Genomic DNA, 18,550 nt, shown 5'->3' with positions numbered 1-18,550 from the left:
AAATCAATTATTTAATCGATTATTATACCGATAACAATATCCATTATTGTATCGATAACCATATCGAAAATTATATCAATGACAACATCGATTATTACATCGATTACAATAGTGGTTATTTAATCAATTACAGTATCGATAACAATATCGATTATTGTACCGATAACAATATCGGGTTTTATATCGCTAACAATATCGATCTTTATCCCCATCCTTTTCTTCATATTTATCTTTATTTTTGCATATTCCTCTTTACCTTTACCTTAAAGTGTTACATTTACCTTGATCTTCGTTTTTGCCTGTATCTCTAGGCATGCTTGTTTTTGTTCTTATTCTTAAACCGCTGAACCGCTGAGAACCATTTCCGTGTGCATTATTTCCCTTGAATTTGACAATTTACTCCCAACCAACCAACTGCCGCTTAAGAAGTTTCACTTCATAAATTTAAGAAATTTTCTTACCCTTTCAGTTACCCTAATTCTTATGTATCTGTCACATGGTTGCCACAATTGGTAGCTTTCTACCAAAATTGGTAACTTTTAAACGGTTTGGTAACTTGGTAACTTTTATTTCATTTTGGTAACTTTTGCAACTAAACATCTATTTGCATTACTAGAAAGAAATGCATTATGTTTTGAATGTGCGTAATTATAAAAACCCTTCGAGTTTCAGTGGCAGCACTACTGACACTTCTACAAAATTACTTCGATTAAATTAGAGTTATCTCATATTCGAATACTGGAAATATTTGAATAACAGTGGCGGCACCAAAGCACTATGGGAAATTTGAGCCTATTTTATGGCCAAAGGTCAATTTATTGACTTGCTTGAAATTAATTTTTTTTATGTTATCTTACAGAGAATACTTCAGAGTAAAAAACTGTATACTCTGTTTTTTAATAAATCGACTTACCGTTGATTTGGTAACCCTCAAAGAGATAGTTTCGAAGTTTTCTGTAAACGAAAAATGTGTAGTTTGATTTGCCACTTTCAAATGCGTGTATCTCATAATCTATTTGCTGCTTTTCCAAAGTGAAAAGTAGAAAGAAAGAGTGATGGTTAGCAGAATATTCACCGATTAAAACTTGTATTATAGTTTAAAGCTTGTGCCAAAGAAACTTCCGCATTTAAGTGACTTTAAAGTGAAATTGTACAATTAAAAAAAAAGTTTATTTAGTGTTTTAAAAAAATGTTTAAAAACGTTTAAGAAAACTCATCATAAATCGGTATAATAGTCCCCGATCTCTTATTTTCCCATAATCTTATGCTGCGATTTTGTGCGATATTACAGAAATTATAATTTTTCTTAGGTAACTACTTGGTACAAAATCATGAGTTTCAAAATCAATTTCAAAATTGGAAAAAAACCTATCAGATAACAAGGAGAAAGTCTTAAACTTCAGGTCAGTGGAGGGTTCGAGTCGATATTTAAAATAGAACGTACGACGCATCTGTTTATTGGGTTGGGGTCCACTGGAACCCGTGTGACCATTACGCTATTTTTTTTGGAGGTGTGACCATTACGGGCTAATTTTTGCGCGGCAAGGCCACTACTTCTAGTCCTACTACTGGGCCAAGTTTTAAATTGATATTCCAACTTTTAGAATTTTGGCCACAAAATAGGGTAAAATTTCCCATAGTGCAAGGGCTGCACTTCTAAAAGAACTTTCGAATTTTTGCGATAAATTTTGAATTCTACCCTCTCACATTTTAATACTGGCCATCTGGCAATTTTTGGTAAGGTCCATAAATCGTTTTGATTACTCCGGCAAAAAAAATGTCGCGTGCTTTTTACCAGACCCACCTACCGACATATATTTCGACACCTAGCGACATATATTTCGACGTACAGTAAATTATGAAAAACCGAAAAAATAGCAAAAAAAATAGCCATTTCCGTAATTTACTCAAAATTTTGTACGAGTCAAATGGACGGTTAAAAGCATCCGCCACTTTTTTTGTGTGCCGGTGCTATTATTCCGAGAGTCGCAGGTCCAAGTATGGGCACACTCCGAACGAAAAATTACACTGAAAATGGCACAACGCCGAAACCGGTTTGTCTCCAAACCAAATTTGACAAGGGATGATGGAAAATCGTTCCACATTATATCATACTCCTACCCTGTCGGAAACACCAATAACGAAAATGAGAATAACGGCACATGCATTAATTAGTTGATAGAAAAATATTTTCTAATAAAAAACATTATTATAATTGTAATAGCATTTTCAATCTTGAAAATTTATCAAGAAAATAGATTTAAACTTCTGTGCTAGAACTGGGAGTTCTTGATAATTAATCAAAAATTGACAAATTATAAAAATATTGAATTTATTAAGTGCACAGTATCGGGCTGTAAGTGAAGATTTGAAGATTTTGGTATTGAAGTTTTGGTAACTTTTGGTAACTTTTCTTAAGAGATTTTGGTAGAAAAAAATGTTGGCGAGTGGCAACCATGATCTGTCATTGCCTCCATTTTCGTCTTTATTTTCACTTTTGCATTCTATAGCAGCAACATCTATACACAAATACGGAAAGGTTTAAACGACGGTTTAGGCCGTAATTTTCAACCAATTTTGAAACTATAAAACTCTGCTCATCTACGAAAAAATGCCTTTCCAATGGTGTTCTTGGTTTTGAAATCGGTTCGGTAGAATCGCTAAACGAAGGCGGACACAATTTATGTTAGCGTATTAATATATAGATGTATATAAGTCCGCCAGAATAAATTTTTTAAATCCCTTTTCAATGAAACATAGAACGATTTGAAGGATATAACTTCGTCAAATCCAGAAATGTTATCTCCGATAAATAGGGGCCGTGGAACATTTCGCATACGCTACGATATACCTATAAACATATATACGTTAGAGTCTAAAGCTGAAATTAGTCAAGAACGTAAACCTACCGGTACGTAAACCCGAGTCAGCTGACACGATCTGTCTTACCAAAGCGCCATGTAAATGAAAACTCAACACCGCAGAATTNATTTGAAGGATATAACTTCGTCAAATACAGAAATGTTATCTCCGATAAATAGGGGCCGTGTAACATTTCGCATACGCTACGCTATACCTATAAATAGATATACGTTAGAGTCTAACGCATACTCTGCGCTATACATCTATATGTATATAAGTGCGCCTGAATAAAGTTTTTAAATCCCTTTTCAATGAAACATGGACCGATTTCAAGGATATAACTTCGTCAAATCCAGAAATGTTATCTCCGATAAATAGGGGCCGTGTAACATTTCGCATACGCTTCGCTATACCTATAAATATATATACGTTAGAGTCTAACGCATACTCTACGCTATACATCTGTATGTATATAGGTCCGCCAGAATAAAGTTTTTAAATCCCTTTTCAATAAAACATAGACCGATTTGAAGGATATAATTTCGTCAAATACAGAAATGTTATCTCCGATAAATAGGGGCCGTGTAACATTTCGCATACGCTTCGCTATACCTATAAATATATATACGTTAGAGTCTAACGCATACTCTACGCTATACATCTGTATGTATATAGGTCCGCCAGAATAAAGTTTTTAAATCCCTTTTCAATAAAACATAGACCGATTTGAAGGATATAACTTCGTCAAATACAGAAATGTTATCTCCGATAAATAGGGGCCGTGTAACATTTCGCATACGCTTCGCTATACCTATAAATATATATACGTTAGAGTCTAACGCATACTCTACGCTACACATCTATACTAGAGTGCCAGTTACTGTCGAAATTCGACAGTTTTTCTAGTTTTTAGGAGCCTTGGAGAGGTTTTCTAACTTAATACGTAGAAAAACCTATACGGTACAAATTAACTTACTGGAAAATGTTCTGCTTTGGAACTAAAACGTAACTAAAATTTTTTTTCTTAGAAGGTCTTTGGAGCACTTCGGCAGGGCTTGGAATTGACCCGATACATTCCAGTTTATCGATAAGTTTTAATGATTTGATACATATCGATACTTCGATGAATTTCAAAAACACTAAATTCCGATAACTCAACAAAACTCGTTAACTTGACCAATTTCAATAACTGTGAAATTCGATAAATTTCGATAACACAAAAATGTAAATTCTTTTGATACCTTTATAAATTTTTACTATTGACAGCGCCACATTTTTCGAAAGCTATGGAAAAATTTTGATAACTCGTTACACTCTGTTAACGCGATAAAATTCGTTAAGCAGTGATAAATCGATAAGATTATATAACCTCGAAATTTCGATAAATCGATATATTTTGAAAATTCAATAAACTTCGATTCGATGAATCAACCAATTTCAGTAGATCAATAATTAGCGATAACTCTGTAAGTTGAAAGAACTCCATGCATTACGACAACTCGATAGTCTATAAATAATGATAATTCAATAAATATCGATAACTTGATACATTTCGTTAACTTGACAAATTTCGATAATCCCACACGATTTATAGCTCGATAACTATCCGTAAATTTCGACAACTAAGTTTCTGTGTCTATAAATTTCGACCACTCAATAAACATTGATCAATTTGAATACAGTGAAACCCGCTTAAGTACCTCTTTGGTACTTTGAGGTACTTAGGCGGGTTGGGTACTTAAAAGAACCCGCTTCAGTACCTCGATGCGGGTACTTAAGCGAACATAATTATTACATAAATATGTAAATCCTTAAATAACACATAAACATTTAATGAATTTTATTTGAATTTGAACATTTAAGATTTTTCAATAAAAATACAGTTCATTCCCTAACAATTACCATGTAAACCTAAGCCTAAGATTTTATAGAACACTTAAAGGAAAAAATTCATCAAAATTTAAAACTTTTTTTCTCAGATTTGTTTTTTGAGTATACAATTTTATAGCCCATTCAATTTTAGTGTAACAATGTGCAAGTTTCAAGTGGCTAAAAATTACCGTTGATTTTTATAATTTTTTTGCCGAAGGTGTGTAACGCTGCCACTGAGATTCAAAATATGTATGTAAACATTTCAAGGAATTTTAAAAGAGCACTTAAAAGGGGAAAATTATAGGTAAAATGGTAAATGGGGTACGAAAAATTTAGGTACTTAGGCGGGTTGGGTAAATAAGCGGGGAGGTATTTCAGAGAAGGATATTCTTCAGATTACATTAAAAAATTCGCATTGCCCAAAAATGTTGGTTACCTAAGCGGGTTAGGTACTTAAGCGGGGGGTACTTAAGTGGGTTTCACTGTAATTCGATACGTCGCGATAACTTAATAAGCATGGATAAATTTCGATAATTATAAACTTCGATGATTCGATAAATTTCGGTAACTTTTTTGGCTAATTTTATTTCGATTCCTATCGGAAAATTTCAATTCAGTTACCCTAATACTTATGTATTTCTCATTGTCTCCATTTATGCCTTTATCTCCATTTTCGTCTTTATCTTCACTTATGATTTCTTTTTGTTTTTGGTTTCATCGTTATCCTTTATTTCTTAATCCTCATATTTATCTTTAGTGAAGCAACATGCGGAAACATGTCAAATTGAACATGTTGCAGCAACATCTATACAGAAATACGGAAATGTTTAAACGACGGTTGAGGCCGTAATTTTCAACCAATTTTGAAACTATAAACTCTGCTCATCTACGAAAAAATGCCTTTCCAATGGTGTTCTTGGTGTTCGCTAAACGAAGGCGGACAAAATTTTATGTTAGCGTATTAATATATAGATGTATATAAGTCCGCCAGAATAAATTTTTTAAATCCCTTTTCAATGAAACATAGAACGATTTGAAGGATATAACTTCCTCAAATCCAGAAATGTTATCTCCGATAAATAGGGGCAGTGCAACATTTCGCATACGCTACGATATACCTATAAACATATATACGTTAGAGTCCAACGCATACTCTACGCTATACATCTATATGTATATAAGTCCACCAGAATACATTTTTTAAATCCCTTATGAGCCATACTTTTAGCTTTATCGTACTTCAACTAATATATATTGATCTTCACTTTCTGTACTAAAAATCTTGTTCCATTATTAATATAAGGTGCATTAAGGTAACGATAGAATTTTTAAATTAAAATTAGTCTACTAAGGTGCATTCCGTTTAGCTTCTTAGTTGCTTAGCTGTTTTAGTATAGCTGCACTTTTCCGGTATAATGCTTATTGCAGAAGTAGTTTTATTCATTATACATGCACATGTTTCGTTTAACAGCATCGCGGGATCAATAAAATGATTTAATCTTTCCATTTCAAAATGGTCTAAAGACTATAAGGTTTCAAAAAAACACAATTTTAAATATCCGAGTGGTCTAATAGCTGAATACACATTTATACCCCTTTTACAAACACATTTATATATACATTATTATAAACACCTCCCATATATATATCTGCATACCAAATTTCAGGTTCATGTGACTTATGGTTCCCAATTTATGGCTGGTTAAAAATTTCACGCCTATAAGAAGTGACACGCCCCTTTTACAAACCCATTTATATATATCATTTTATAAGCGCCTACCATACTATACTTGCATACTAAATTTCAATCTCGTGTGGATTATGGTTCCGAAGTTACAGCTGATAAGAAATTTCACGCCTATGGGAGGTTTTTTTTTCTCCCAGGTCCAGGTGTCATGGCAATACTCTGTCAAAATTTCGTTCGATTCCGTCCGTCCGTTTAGGCTGCAACCTGGCATATACATACACTTGTGATCAGCTAATTAAGCCAGCAACATTTTGATACATTTTGGCTATTTTTCTTTTGTTTATTTAATGTTTATTATTTTTCCATAAAAGTCTAGCTCATTATATAACAAACACCAGATAAATCCAGATTTCAAACTTCAAACAAATCTGCAAAGTTTTAGCTACATTTTCAACTTGTTATTCAGATTTTTTAGAAAAAAAATTTTCGAATTTACTTTGTATGGAAAAAAATTTGTAATGCAGTCAGAAAAAAAATTATTAAAAACCAACGCGATTTTTTAGCGACTTAAGACTAGGGTAATAATGTACCCTAGAATTTAATGGGCTATTAACATACTGCATAATTTTTGCACAAAATTTGAAATCTGGATTTATTTGGTGTTTGTTATATAATGAGCTAGACTTTTTTGGAAAAATAATAAACATTAAATAAACGAAAGCAAAGTAGCCAAAATTAATCAAAATGTTGCTGGCTTAATTGCTTGATCACAAGTGTACATACTTCCGCAAATATATAGTAGATATCTCTCCTTCTCTTAGCATAAAATAATTTTTGTGGATATCTCGGCCACAGGGAAAACCTATCGCGTAAGTTTTAAGTCCAAATATTTCTGCTCAATTGGCTAAATTGTATTCTAAATATGAGCCAGATCGGCAAGAAAATGCAATTTTTAGTCAGATTCCGACGCTAGCGCTACCTCGCGAGTGCATTTTTGGTCAGAAGATTTCCTTTCTGAGTGCTGACACAATCGTGACGTCGCAGCATTCTTCATTTTTCGGCAACAACAACAAAAAATTTCAAATTTTTTTAAATCGAAAAACCTTTTACACAGAAGGTCAAAAAATGTACTTTTTATAGAATAGAAAACGGTTCAGCCGTTTGGTCAGGCATCGCCGTCATACGAAAGACATTTAATTTTTATATATATCGATGTACATCAAATTAAATGGAATTAAATTTTAGACCAAAACTTTTGAAATCCGTGCATTCGTTTTTAAGTAATGTTAATTAAAAAATTGTTTAATTTGAACTTTTACCCTCAACAACTTTTGTAATTGTTGTTTCTCTATCGATCCCCATATGTTTTTTTTTATTTGAGAATCGGAGCTATTCTGCATTTATGCCACAAAGTCGCAGAAATTCTAGGCGAAGCGATAGCTAGGGTTACGTAACTTTTTGAACGAATCGTTGCCAGAATTAATCTGATAAGGAATGTTTTCCTCCTGTCGCATTCAAGAAGAAGATCCCCCAACTCAGCCGTTTATCATTTGAATATTCTCCTAATTTTGCGCTGTAACCGCCTAAGCCATTTTGGCCGAGCTCGATAAAGAACACCAGTCATTTCTCTCTGTGCCAACTGACGCCAATAGGAAATGCCACGTGAAGTCAGGCCCTTCTCCTCTTGAATATCTCAGACCTGGAACGTCGGTTCGCATTCGAAGGACATGGCCAAGCCAGCGGAGCCGCGGTATTTTCACTCGCTGCACTATGTCCATTTCGGTGTAAAGCTCATACAACTCATCGTTACACCGTCTGCGGTACTGCCCGTCGCCAATGCGTAGAGGCCTGTAAATCTTCCGTAATATATTTCTCTCGAATACTCCAAGAGCCGCCTTATAGAATGTTGTCATTGTCTAAGCATGATGAGTGACTTGTTGGCTAGAGTGATTTTGCGTTGGATTGCCATGCTGACATTATCGGTGTTAATGCTGGTTCCCAAGCAAACGAAACTATACTTTCCCAGGTTTTTGTTACCAATGATGTCGATGTCATTGGCATACGCCAGAAATTATACGCCCTTGTAAAAAATTGTTCGTGAGTGGTTCAGTTCTGCAGCTCTTATTATCTTAACATTTGCAATATGCGACTATAAATGCCCTTCTGCTCACGCTTTAATTTGTGAATATTTGATTGGGTATATAATAGGAGATCCGAATAATAATAGTAATCATAATCTTCATAATATTATCCAACGTTATTCAAATTGCTCTCGCTGATTATTGGAAAAATTTTGCTAAAAACCCGAAGCAGATCATCTAATTTAGCGAAAAAATTTCTGGAGAATGTGGATGTTGTTAAGTAGATGTGTATTTTACTAAGGTAGATTCTTAGATATTTGAAAGTCGGAAAAACTCAACGCTAAAGCAGTCACATTCTCTTAACTCGCAATATAGTACGTAGTAGGCTATGGCGACCCAAAGTGAAATTGTTTATGATTAAAAATTAACTATTTTATAATGTTGGGAATGGTCACAACAATTTTAAGTTTTCATTAAGGATTTTTTAAACAGCTTTCATGGGATATTTTTATGTTTTCGTTAGGTATGGTTTTTATTATTTTTTCATTTGTATCAGTAGTTTTTTAGTATTTTTTTTCATTGCGAAATTTGTATACCAACTCTTCGTCGATAATATAGGGTGCATTCCAAAACGTCAAAATACAAAGCATCAGTCCCTTTTATTTCTAAACCGAACTAGAAGAAAAAGTCTAGCTTGCGCAACCTAGTTAAAAATTAACATCTAACCGTGGTTGCGCACATTGGGCATTACAATCTGCTGAGGTTTAGAAATAAAAGAGACTGATGCTTTGTATTTTGACGATTTGGAATGCACCCATAATCACTTCGTTTGATAACATTTTGTTAATTTTTTCTTCATTTAAACTGTTCCGCTTTTGGATAAGTGGAAACATAAAAAAAAAATCTCTAGTAAAGCTTTCCCTAACACTTTTCGTTTAGAACCAATTATGTAATATTTCACTTAGTTCCAATATTTGCAGTCTTTACATTTAGGGCATAATCCTATTTAAAATACTTCTTCATCAAGATTTCTCAAATGCCTTTAGTTTGGTACCGATATTGTAACATTTAATTTATTTTACCAATTTAATTGAGTTAAATTTTCAAACAGGTGGCAACCCTCCTCAAACATATTTTTGACTATAGGTTTTTTAAAAACTCTTTAGTTTGATACCCACATTACAATATTTCATTTGTTTAATCAATTTAACTGAGTTAAAATTTTCATTTATTATCTTCCTTAAACCTCTTTAATTTGATACCGATATTGTAATATTTCATTTATTTTATCAATGTAATTTAGTTAAATTTTCAAACAGATGTCAACCATCCTCAAACATATTTCCGGCTGTAAACCTTCTTAAAACTCTTAAGTTTGACGCCCACATGGCAATATTTCATTTATTTTATCAATTTGACTGAGTTAAAATTTTGAAATAGGTGGCAACCCTCGTCAAAAATATCTCCGGAAGTTATCTTTCTTAAACCTCATTAGTTTGATACCCATATTGTAATAATTTATTTATTTAATCAATATAATTGGGTTTAAAAATTTTCAAATAGGTGGCAACCCTCCAATTTTTTTCGATATCATTGGTCCTGGTATTATACCGAACAATACAAAAAAATTATTCAGCCGTTCTCGAGTGTTGATGACCGTGACATACGAACACAACATTTTTATATATATAGATAGATTTAAAATAAAAGCACAGTTTTATCCCAAATTTAAAAAAAACTTCATACTCACAAATTTTATTTTTTATTAATAAGGCCAACAGAGTGGACAAGGTACAAAAAAAAATATAAAAAAAAGAAAATATAATATGAAGAATATTATGAATACTGAAAAAAAGATGTAGGCGGTTTAATTTTCTGAATACAAGTGTACATTGTGGATTCCATATTCTGTCATAATAAAAAATTGTCATAATAAAAACGGTTTACTATCCTTTTATTATACTTAGATATATAATAATGTGGGCGTGGCACTTGTTCAACCCAGACCGAGAGTTCCTCAAAAAACTTGTGGGTTCGAAGAAACGGATTCGTTTCGAGTTCACCCAAACGACTTCACCAGAGCGACGTCGTAACGACGTCGTTTCGAGTTCACCAAAACGACTTCGCCAGAGCGACGTCGTCTTCGCCCTGTGGCGAATTGGGTAGTTTTATTTTTGCTCGGCATAATTTTATTAATTTTAAGAGCAAAAATTGTTCAAAACTAAACACTATATGGTAACAAGAATGATATAATACAAAATTCCGCATTCCCGTCGGCGATGAAATTTCTCAAGTAAAAGTAAACAAAGCCGAATGGGAGGATAAAATAAACGGCAAAATAGTAAATTTTCTTAATAATAAATTTTTGGACAGGAAACGAGTTTCATTATGTTAAATTTTAAAATATATGATTTATAAAAAGTATTAGCAAATTTTAGTGCATCTAAAATTTCTGAGGCGTTGTTTACATTTACTTGAGTATTGTCAAAATCGGCAAATCCCAAGTAGCGGTGCCACATTTGTTCGCTACATCGTGATGTGATAAAAAGAAAAGCTGGCAGCAGTTTGCAAAAAAATGTACCTATTTTCGAAAAATATCTTGATATGGAAGGAACTGCCTACACTTAGCGACTTTAATCTTGCACTTTGTTATACTAAAATGATTTTTTTTGGAGCCTAATTATAAAGTTTGCAATTTAGGTGAAACCTTGCAAAATTTTTTAAATTTTTTTTTCCAAAATCTGAGACCACATTTTTTTCCAGATTCTACGACACAGATTTTTTTTTAAGTCCGATCACTGCTACTGCGTTGGGAAATTGAATGAAATTGATGAAAAGCACAAAAACGACTTATTCCCCATTAAATTCTACATTTGGGGGTAAGTTTTCACCTTTCTATCGTTTTTTGGCTGGGAGGTATGCGTGTCCAAACTTGACAAATTTGAACAAAAAATTTTTTTTTTTTAACTGAGAAATTCAAATGTGCAATTTAAATTGTTACTGGGGGAAGGCGGTATTATATTTTTTTTTCCATCACTTAAAATGAAGTTTATTTATTCTTTTGATGTATTTTGTTTGAAATTATGGGTTTTAAAAAAATTATGATTAAAAAAAAACTAAACTAACCTCTGTTTTTGGCAATCACTTTTTTCAAAATCACTTTTTTTAAATGCGCAAAGCGCTTTTAAATTTGACAGTACTGCAATAAAGTAAGGGTACTCATTTAAAGCGCAAAACTCGCGCAAACTGGGCAAACTATGCAATTTAAAACCCTCGCAAATGAAATGTCAAAATTTGTATTGAAAGCTATTTGCACAAAAAGGGCAAGTTTGCGCGGAAATTTTGTCGCGCAAATTTGCGCAGTGGGATGTGCAACCCTCAATTAACTATTTTGTTTACTTTCATTTTGAATTGTGCTCAACGCCTTTTCGTAAGACTTAAATATTTTCTTAAATTCGAGTTTCAATTGTTCAACTTTTTAAATTAACATTGTCAAATAATTAAATGTGTGAAATTGCACAGAATATAAAATTGTCCTCATGAAACACACTGCGCAAAGTTGCCTAATTGCCCAAATATAAAACTTGCGCGAATCGATGAGTACCGTTAGTATGTTCCTTCCTTACTAAGAATCCAGGTTCAAAACCAAAAGCACTTTGCGCATTTTTAAATAAATTGGGTTTAAAGATTTCACTCTGATTTTAATTAAACACAAAAACATATACTTCTGGTTAAGTTTGATTCCGTTTCAATTCGAACTTAAACTGTTATTATTTTTAGGTTGCTCAATGAATAAAAAGCGAATTTAGTTCTAACAAGGACTTTAAAATCTTTAGTGAGAAGCGGACTTAGTTCGAACAAGGACTTGAAAAACTTTAGAGAGATCTATAGTAGGAAAACGAGTCCCGCTGACAATTTAGGAGACGTTTTTAATAGACTGCTAGTTTCATTAGATCCTCTGATTACTTGCTCGCACTTGTTGCCAGTGGTCACCAACCGGAGATCTTTCTTTGCTGAATCCATGGAGTTAGTAGAACTTGAAGGGAATTATATTAGTTTAACGGGGCTTGGATGGGATTTAGATTCCGACTATGAGGAATTAGTTTCACAGTATTCATTATATAGTGCTTATCATAACTATAAGGCACCCACATATTGACATGTTTTGACTATGATTTTTTATTCTTTAATTAAAATTTTTTTTTATAAAAATATAGTTTATTTCTTAACCAAAATCGAATATAGCTTAGTTTCAAACTTCGTAAAAATATCGATATTTTTTATTATATATAAAAAAGATTTTGAGTGCTGGTTTGAAGTAGCTACGACATACCGTTGATTTTTGGCAAGTTTTTTGGTGAAGGTGTCGCTCATTTTCTCCATATAAAAAATCGTCTAACATACTTCGTATGGAAATACGTAAGTCCTAGCTATTTCAAACTTGCACTTTAAGGTACTACAATTAAATGGGTTACAAAACTTCATACTCAAAATCCTTTTTAATTATTTTATATAAAGATTTTCGACTTGGTTTGTAAGATAATAATAATAATAATAATAATAATAATAATAGATTGGCGCTTACACAAATGTTAGTGTTTGGCCGAGCTTCTCCTCCGATTTGTGGCGTGCGCCTTGATGTTGTCACACAAAGAGGAGGGACCTACAGTTTTTCGCCGACTCCGAACGGCGATTGTATTTTTATGAGAAGCTGTTTTTCATGGCAGAAACACACTCGGAGGTTTGCCATTGCCTGCCGAGGGGCGACCGCTGTTAAGAAAAAACCTTTTTTCTAAATTTTTTGCGATGTTGCTTTGACCAGGGCTTGAACCCAGGCGCTGCGGAGTGGAAGCGCGCACTGCTTACCACTACACCCCAGCGTAATTAAAAAAAAACAACATTTTTGGCTTTAAGCTGAATAACGGTTAATTGAAAATATCTTGAAAACCTATCCATAGAAAAAAAGAATTAACTCGATTTTCGGAATCACCGAGCAATTCTACATAGGAACTCATAGGCATACATAGGCATTCATAGAACATTTTTGCTGTAAACCAGTGTAACTGGATCATGAAGAAATTAACAATAATCTTAAATTTTTATTAGAGAATTGATGTCGGTTTTGACTTTTGCTTAAAAATTACTTGTTTTTATTTTATTTTAATTATTATTTTTTTATAAAAATATAGATGATTTTTTAATTAGTTAATGTTTTTAATTAAATACATTACTTGCTTTTCGTTATTTTGTATGCTTAATTTGAGAGTATCTTTAAATTTAAAACATAATGGGTCATAGTCGAATCAAAGACGAAACTGAAAATTATTTCGACTTTTTTGACAAATTTTTCTGTTTTCGGAGAGCTGAAATTATTTTTACTTTCAACTTTGCTTTAACAATTCATTTATCCCATTATGTTTTACATTGAAAGGTAAATTTTTGTATCTAGTATTTCCTATCATTTACTATATAACTGATCTCTATATAAATGACTTCACCTATTTCATGCTCTATCCTAGTGATTACAACAAGCACACACTTTCTTACTGTTACTACATTTTATCGCTTTTAACTTAGTTCTAAGTATTGCAAGTTCATTGATATAGCTATCCTCAAATCGAAGGACTCGTTCTTCCTGATTATATTGTAACCTAAACTTACCTATTTTTAATAAAATTAGCTGTGGAAATACTCTTTAAAAAAAATGGCCACTAATGGATTAAAATATGATCATCAATGCGTTAAGTCAAATTCGTAATAATTTTCACAATAATAAAATCAAATTAACTTAACATAAGATATTACAAAAAACTGGGTCACCAATGGGTTAATGCATGATCAATAATGGGTTTAGACGTCAAAAATTTACTCTTAAAAAGTAGTTCAAGCGATTCTAATGGAAAGAAAATGATTTCAGAATTTTGAGCACCCGCTTATATGGGGCGGCCCCAGTGTGCGACGTTGTATTTTGTATGAAAAAAAACGACTTCGTTTCGACGTCGTTTCGAGTTCACCCAAACGACTTCGCCAGAACAACGTCGTAACGACGTCGATTCGAACTCGTCTTCGCCCTGTGGCAAATTGGGAAAGGAAAAGCTGAAGATGAATGTATGCATCAGGGTAGCCAACTCATTTTTGAGAATTACCCGATTACGACAATGAAATTCCCCGATTTTCCCGGAATTTTCGTAAAATTACCCACCTATGGATATTTCCTTATTTACAAAAAAAAAAAAAAATTAGTGGGCATTTTGACATAAATATTGCTGGTCTTTCTGTTTTTTTTTTTTAATGTAATTCAGCTATGTGTGTATTCATAGACCAAACCAAATAAAGAAAAAAAAATACATATAATGTTTACACAAATACAGTGGTCGAAAAAGTTTCCGTCGAGCCAAATTTGACAAGTGTTTACAATTATATATATATTTTTTTATTACTTTGATTTATTTTTTTATAAAAATTTAGTTAATTCTTTTACAAAAACCGTATAAAACCAAGTTACAAATTTGTGTGATATTAAAAAAAAATCTACAAACTTTCGTAAAAATTTCGAGCTTTTTAATTAGATTTTCCTTAAAGATTTTGAATATGCAGTTTTGTAGCCCACTCATTTCTAGTAAGTGCAAGTTTCAAGTGGCAACAAATTTTTGTTTTAAATTCTTTTTTCCGAAAGGTTGCGGGTTTTTTCCACATAAAAAAAGTGTGATTATTCGTTATATGAATAGGGTTGCCAGATTTTTTATGCGCGAAATCGGTACGTTAGACTTTTTCATGCTAAAAAAATCAGTACATTTTTATTCAAAACAAAATTATGAATGTAAGTAACATAATAAGAATGGAGAACGAAAAATGACACTGAAGATGGCACAACGCCGAAACCGGTTTGTCTCCAAACCAAATGACAAGGGGTGACCGAAAATCGTTCCACATTACATCACACTCCTACCCTGTCAGAAACACCAACAACGAAAATGAGAACAGATAATACTTTAAAACTTGGTTTTAACAATTAGGTTGTTCACACTTGCTTGGTTATAAGGTTATCTGGTTAAAAATTATTATTTTGTAGTGTATGTATTTTGTTGTTGTACACTGAATAAAAAATATAACCAGATAACCAGGCAAGTGTGCATAACCTCAGTATTTGGTATATAAATTAAATATAATTCATAAAAAATAAAAGTGTTATTCATTTTAACATGCGTGTTACACAGGAGCAAATAAATTATTTTATATTTATGACATTTTTGAATAGCAATAATGCGATAATTTCCATTTTCAGGGTTCTATACATTTCATTTTAAAATTACTTTTAATTTGAAGTCAACTTTCAAAAATTATAATTAGAAGCCGGTTTCTCTCTTTGCGCCAGGAAACAAACTTTATACTTAAGATCCTCTCAGTTGCTTCGTTTGAGTGTGGTATTGAAAAAAAACAAAATTACTTATTTTTTAAAACTGTTGAAAAGTACCACTATTTAAGGACTTCATCTATATTTCCTCATGGCTTATATTAATTTTTTCAAGTATGCAAACGCTTTAAAAGACTAAGAATTCGCTAAAGAGAGTATCTAATTATATGTCTTGTATAAAAACCTCAAGAAAATCTTAAAGTATGTATTTTGTTTTAATTGATAATTCAGTACAAACCAGTACAAATTTTGAAAAATCAGGACATTAGCTTACTGATTTAATGAATGAATAAAATCAGATCAGAGATGAAAAATCAGTACTGTTCTGATAAAATCAGTACGTCTGGCAACCGTATATATGAACGAAAATGCGACAAAGAAAATTCGAAATCAACGGTAATTTGTATAATTTGCAGGATTGCATTTTCAGTAATTTTAGTTGCAGTAGCATTTCTTATGCAACTTTTTAGCTCATTATAAAGTCAGTGAAGCAAAAAAGAATAAATTAGTTAACACCTAATTCCTCATAAAAAGCAGTTCATGTCACAAAAAACGGTCCATTCCCCGATTTCCCACGTAAACTCAAATTCCCCACAAAATGGGTAATTCCCCACGAGTTGGCTTTCTTGAAATCGACCCAGTACATCGGCTGTTTTGCTCTCACGTTTTTTTTGGGCTTTAATTTTATATATATTAGGTCCATTCCTTATCTTTTCGGACTAAAATCTGAAAAGTGTCAAAACGCAAGAGCATAAGCAAAATGCGTTCACTAAAAGAGAATAACGGGAAAACGCAAAGGAACGCAAACAACCAAATTTTTAGTCCAAAGAATGGCAACAACAAAACTAACGTCAAATAAGAATAGAAATGTATGTACAAAATACATTCACACAAGCACAAGCACAATAAAACACTAACTATATCAGTTATTTTTTGCCTCCTTTCACTTTCAATTCACTTTTTTTACTTTTTAGATTATTCTCATTTTTTGTGTATTCATTAATTTCCGTTAATATAAATTCAGTTGAGTTTGACAGTTTTCAAGATTTTGCCAGCAAAATCTGACTACTCCGGACTGAAGAGAGTCACTCTCACTGAGTGTCATCATTTTTGCTGCCATTTTCGAGTTAAGGAACGCATTTTGGACTAAATCTGACTACTTCGGACTTTTTATGACTATTTATGGGAGACAACTATTATAGAAGAAAAAAAGCTAATGCTTACTGTCAAATTTTTCACTAACCCTGCCGGATAAACAATTTTTTGCATCTCATAGCTGTGAAAAACTTATTATCCAGAGTACTTTTCTATTAATTGGCACATACCTTATATATACCTTATATATCTCTACTGCAATGTTTTCGGACGGTTGTAGCTGTTACTGCCAATATAGGAGTATTACATATATCGCTAGCTTAGAGTGAAAAGTTGCTAAGTCCCGATCTACAAACTGTACAGGAGACGAAAAAACTTGCTTATGACCATTTTCTGCATGTATTTCGCAAAATTTCGAATACAACATTTTGCCTGTTTAAAACAAAGCAAAACTCCATACGAATCAGGGGGATTTGATCTTTCGGAGCTTCGGAATACAAACGAGAAAACATTAAACCGGGACCTTTACCCTTTTCAAAACGATGCATTTTTGATTTCTCTAGCCTCCTGTATCAAAATATAAGTTTTCATAAAAACTGGACTTTTCACTCTAAGCCAGCGATATGCTTTTCCAATAAACAAATTTTACGAGAATAACATGTTTAAGCATTGAATATGTGTTTTATTTTGTTTGCAGCCTGACACGCTTATTATTTTGTCCTTATTAAGATGGTTCAAATGACTTAAATAATAATTTATAAGTAACGCATTTCAGCCGAGTTAAAAATAGTTAACTTATTTACTTACCATTTTCAATTGTTTCCTTTGCACAGGATATAATTTTTCCTTTGCGCCTCCGCAAATTAGACTCAAAATTGTTGTCATCATTATAATCATTCCCAGCATCCAAGGCAGGATCTTCAGCAGTCGATTCATGTACATCCTCTGACGATTGCCGTTCGGAGGACATGTCGCCTCCACCGCCGCTGCCAGTGCTTTGCATTAAATTTTCAAAACTTTTGTTCATAACCTCCTTTACTTATCGCGTTTTTACGAACAATTCGATTAATTTATTTAGCTTCAACTTGGGGTTAATTACTTTTACGTTTTGATTTCAGCATATAATTACACTGCCGTACTGATTTAAAATGTGGGTATCTGCATTCGAAGTTAAACCGAGAAACTAAACAAAACGCGTTTGTACTTGGTCTGTCCAATTTATGTATGCTTTTTGTGCAAATGAAAATAACTGTTCTAGACTAATTCGGATGTTCCTTTTTATTTATGCAAAAAAATTCAAATTTGCCGTAAAGCAAAATTTGCGAAAAAAAATCGTTAAAAAGCCGTATCTGCGCAGATACGGCATTTTAGCAGTACGGAAGCAATGAGAGCGCGGAGTTTACTGTTAAATAACGTGGGTATGTACATATCTACAAATTTGTACTTTTGTCCATCGCATTCTTTCAAAATGTCGGTTTCACTTAATTTGTTGCTTTCGATAAACGTTTTGGTTTTTTGGCAATATTATATTAAACTGCC

The 18,550-nt window shown here is 32.7% G+C and overlaps 1 protein-coding gene across 1 annotated transcript in view; it reads right to left on the bottom strand.

The window, feature by feature from the left end:
• Positions 1-18,337, bottom strand: part of wwk (anoctamin 8 white walker) — a 499,833-nt gene extending 481,496 nt beyond the window's left edge. Inside the window, exon 1 of the mRNA XM_017629247.1 lies at positions 17,819-18,337. Coding sequence (XP_017484736.1) covers positions 17,819-18,038 — 220 coding nt within the window. The 5' untranslated portion in view covers positions 18,039-18,337. The remainder of the gene's footprint in view (positions 1-17,818) is intronic.
• Positions 18,338-18,550: the final 213 nt, after the last annotated feature.

This window comes from Rhagoletis zephyria, unplaced genomic scaffold, assembly GCF_001687245.7.
Source record: "Rhagoletis zephyria isolate East Lansing unplaced genomic scaffold, Rhagoletis_zephyria_1.1 Rzeph_scaffold_00080, whole genome shotgun sequence".
In the NCBI taxonomy this organism is placed as follows: Eukaryota; Metazoa; Arthropoda; class Insecta; order Diptera; family Tephritidae; genus Rhagoletis; species Rhagoletis zephyria.
This window is presented reverse-complemented; position numbering and strand designations above follow the sequence as displayed.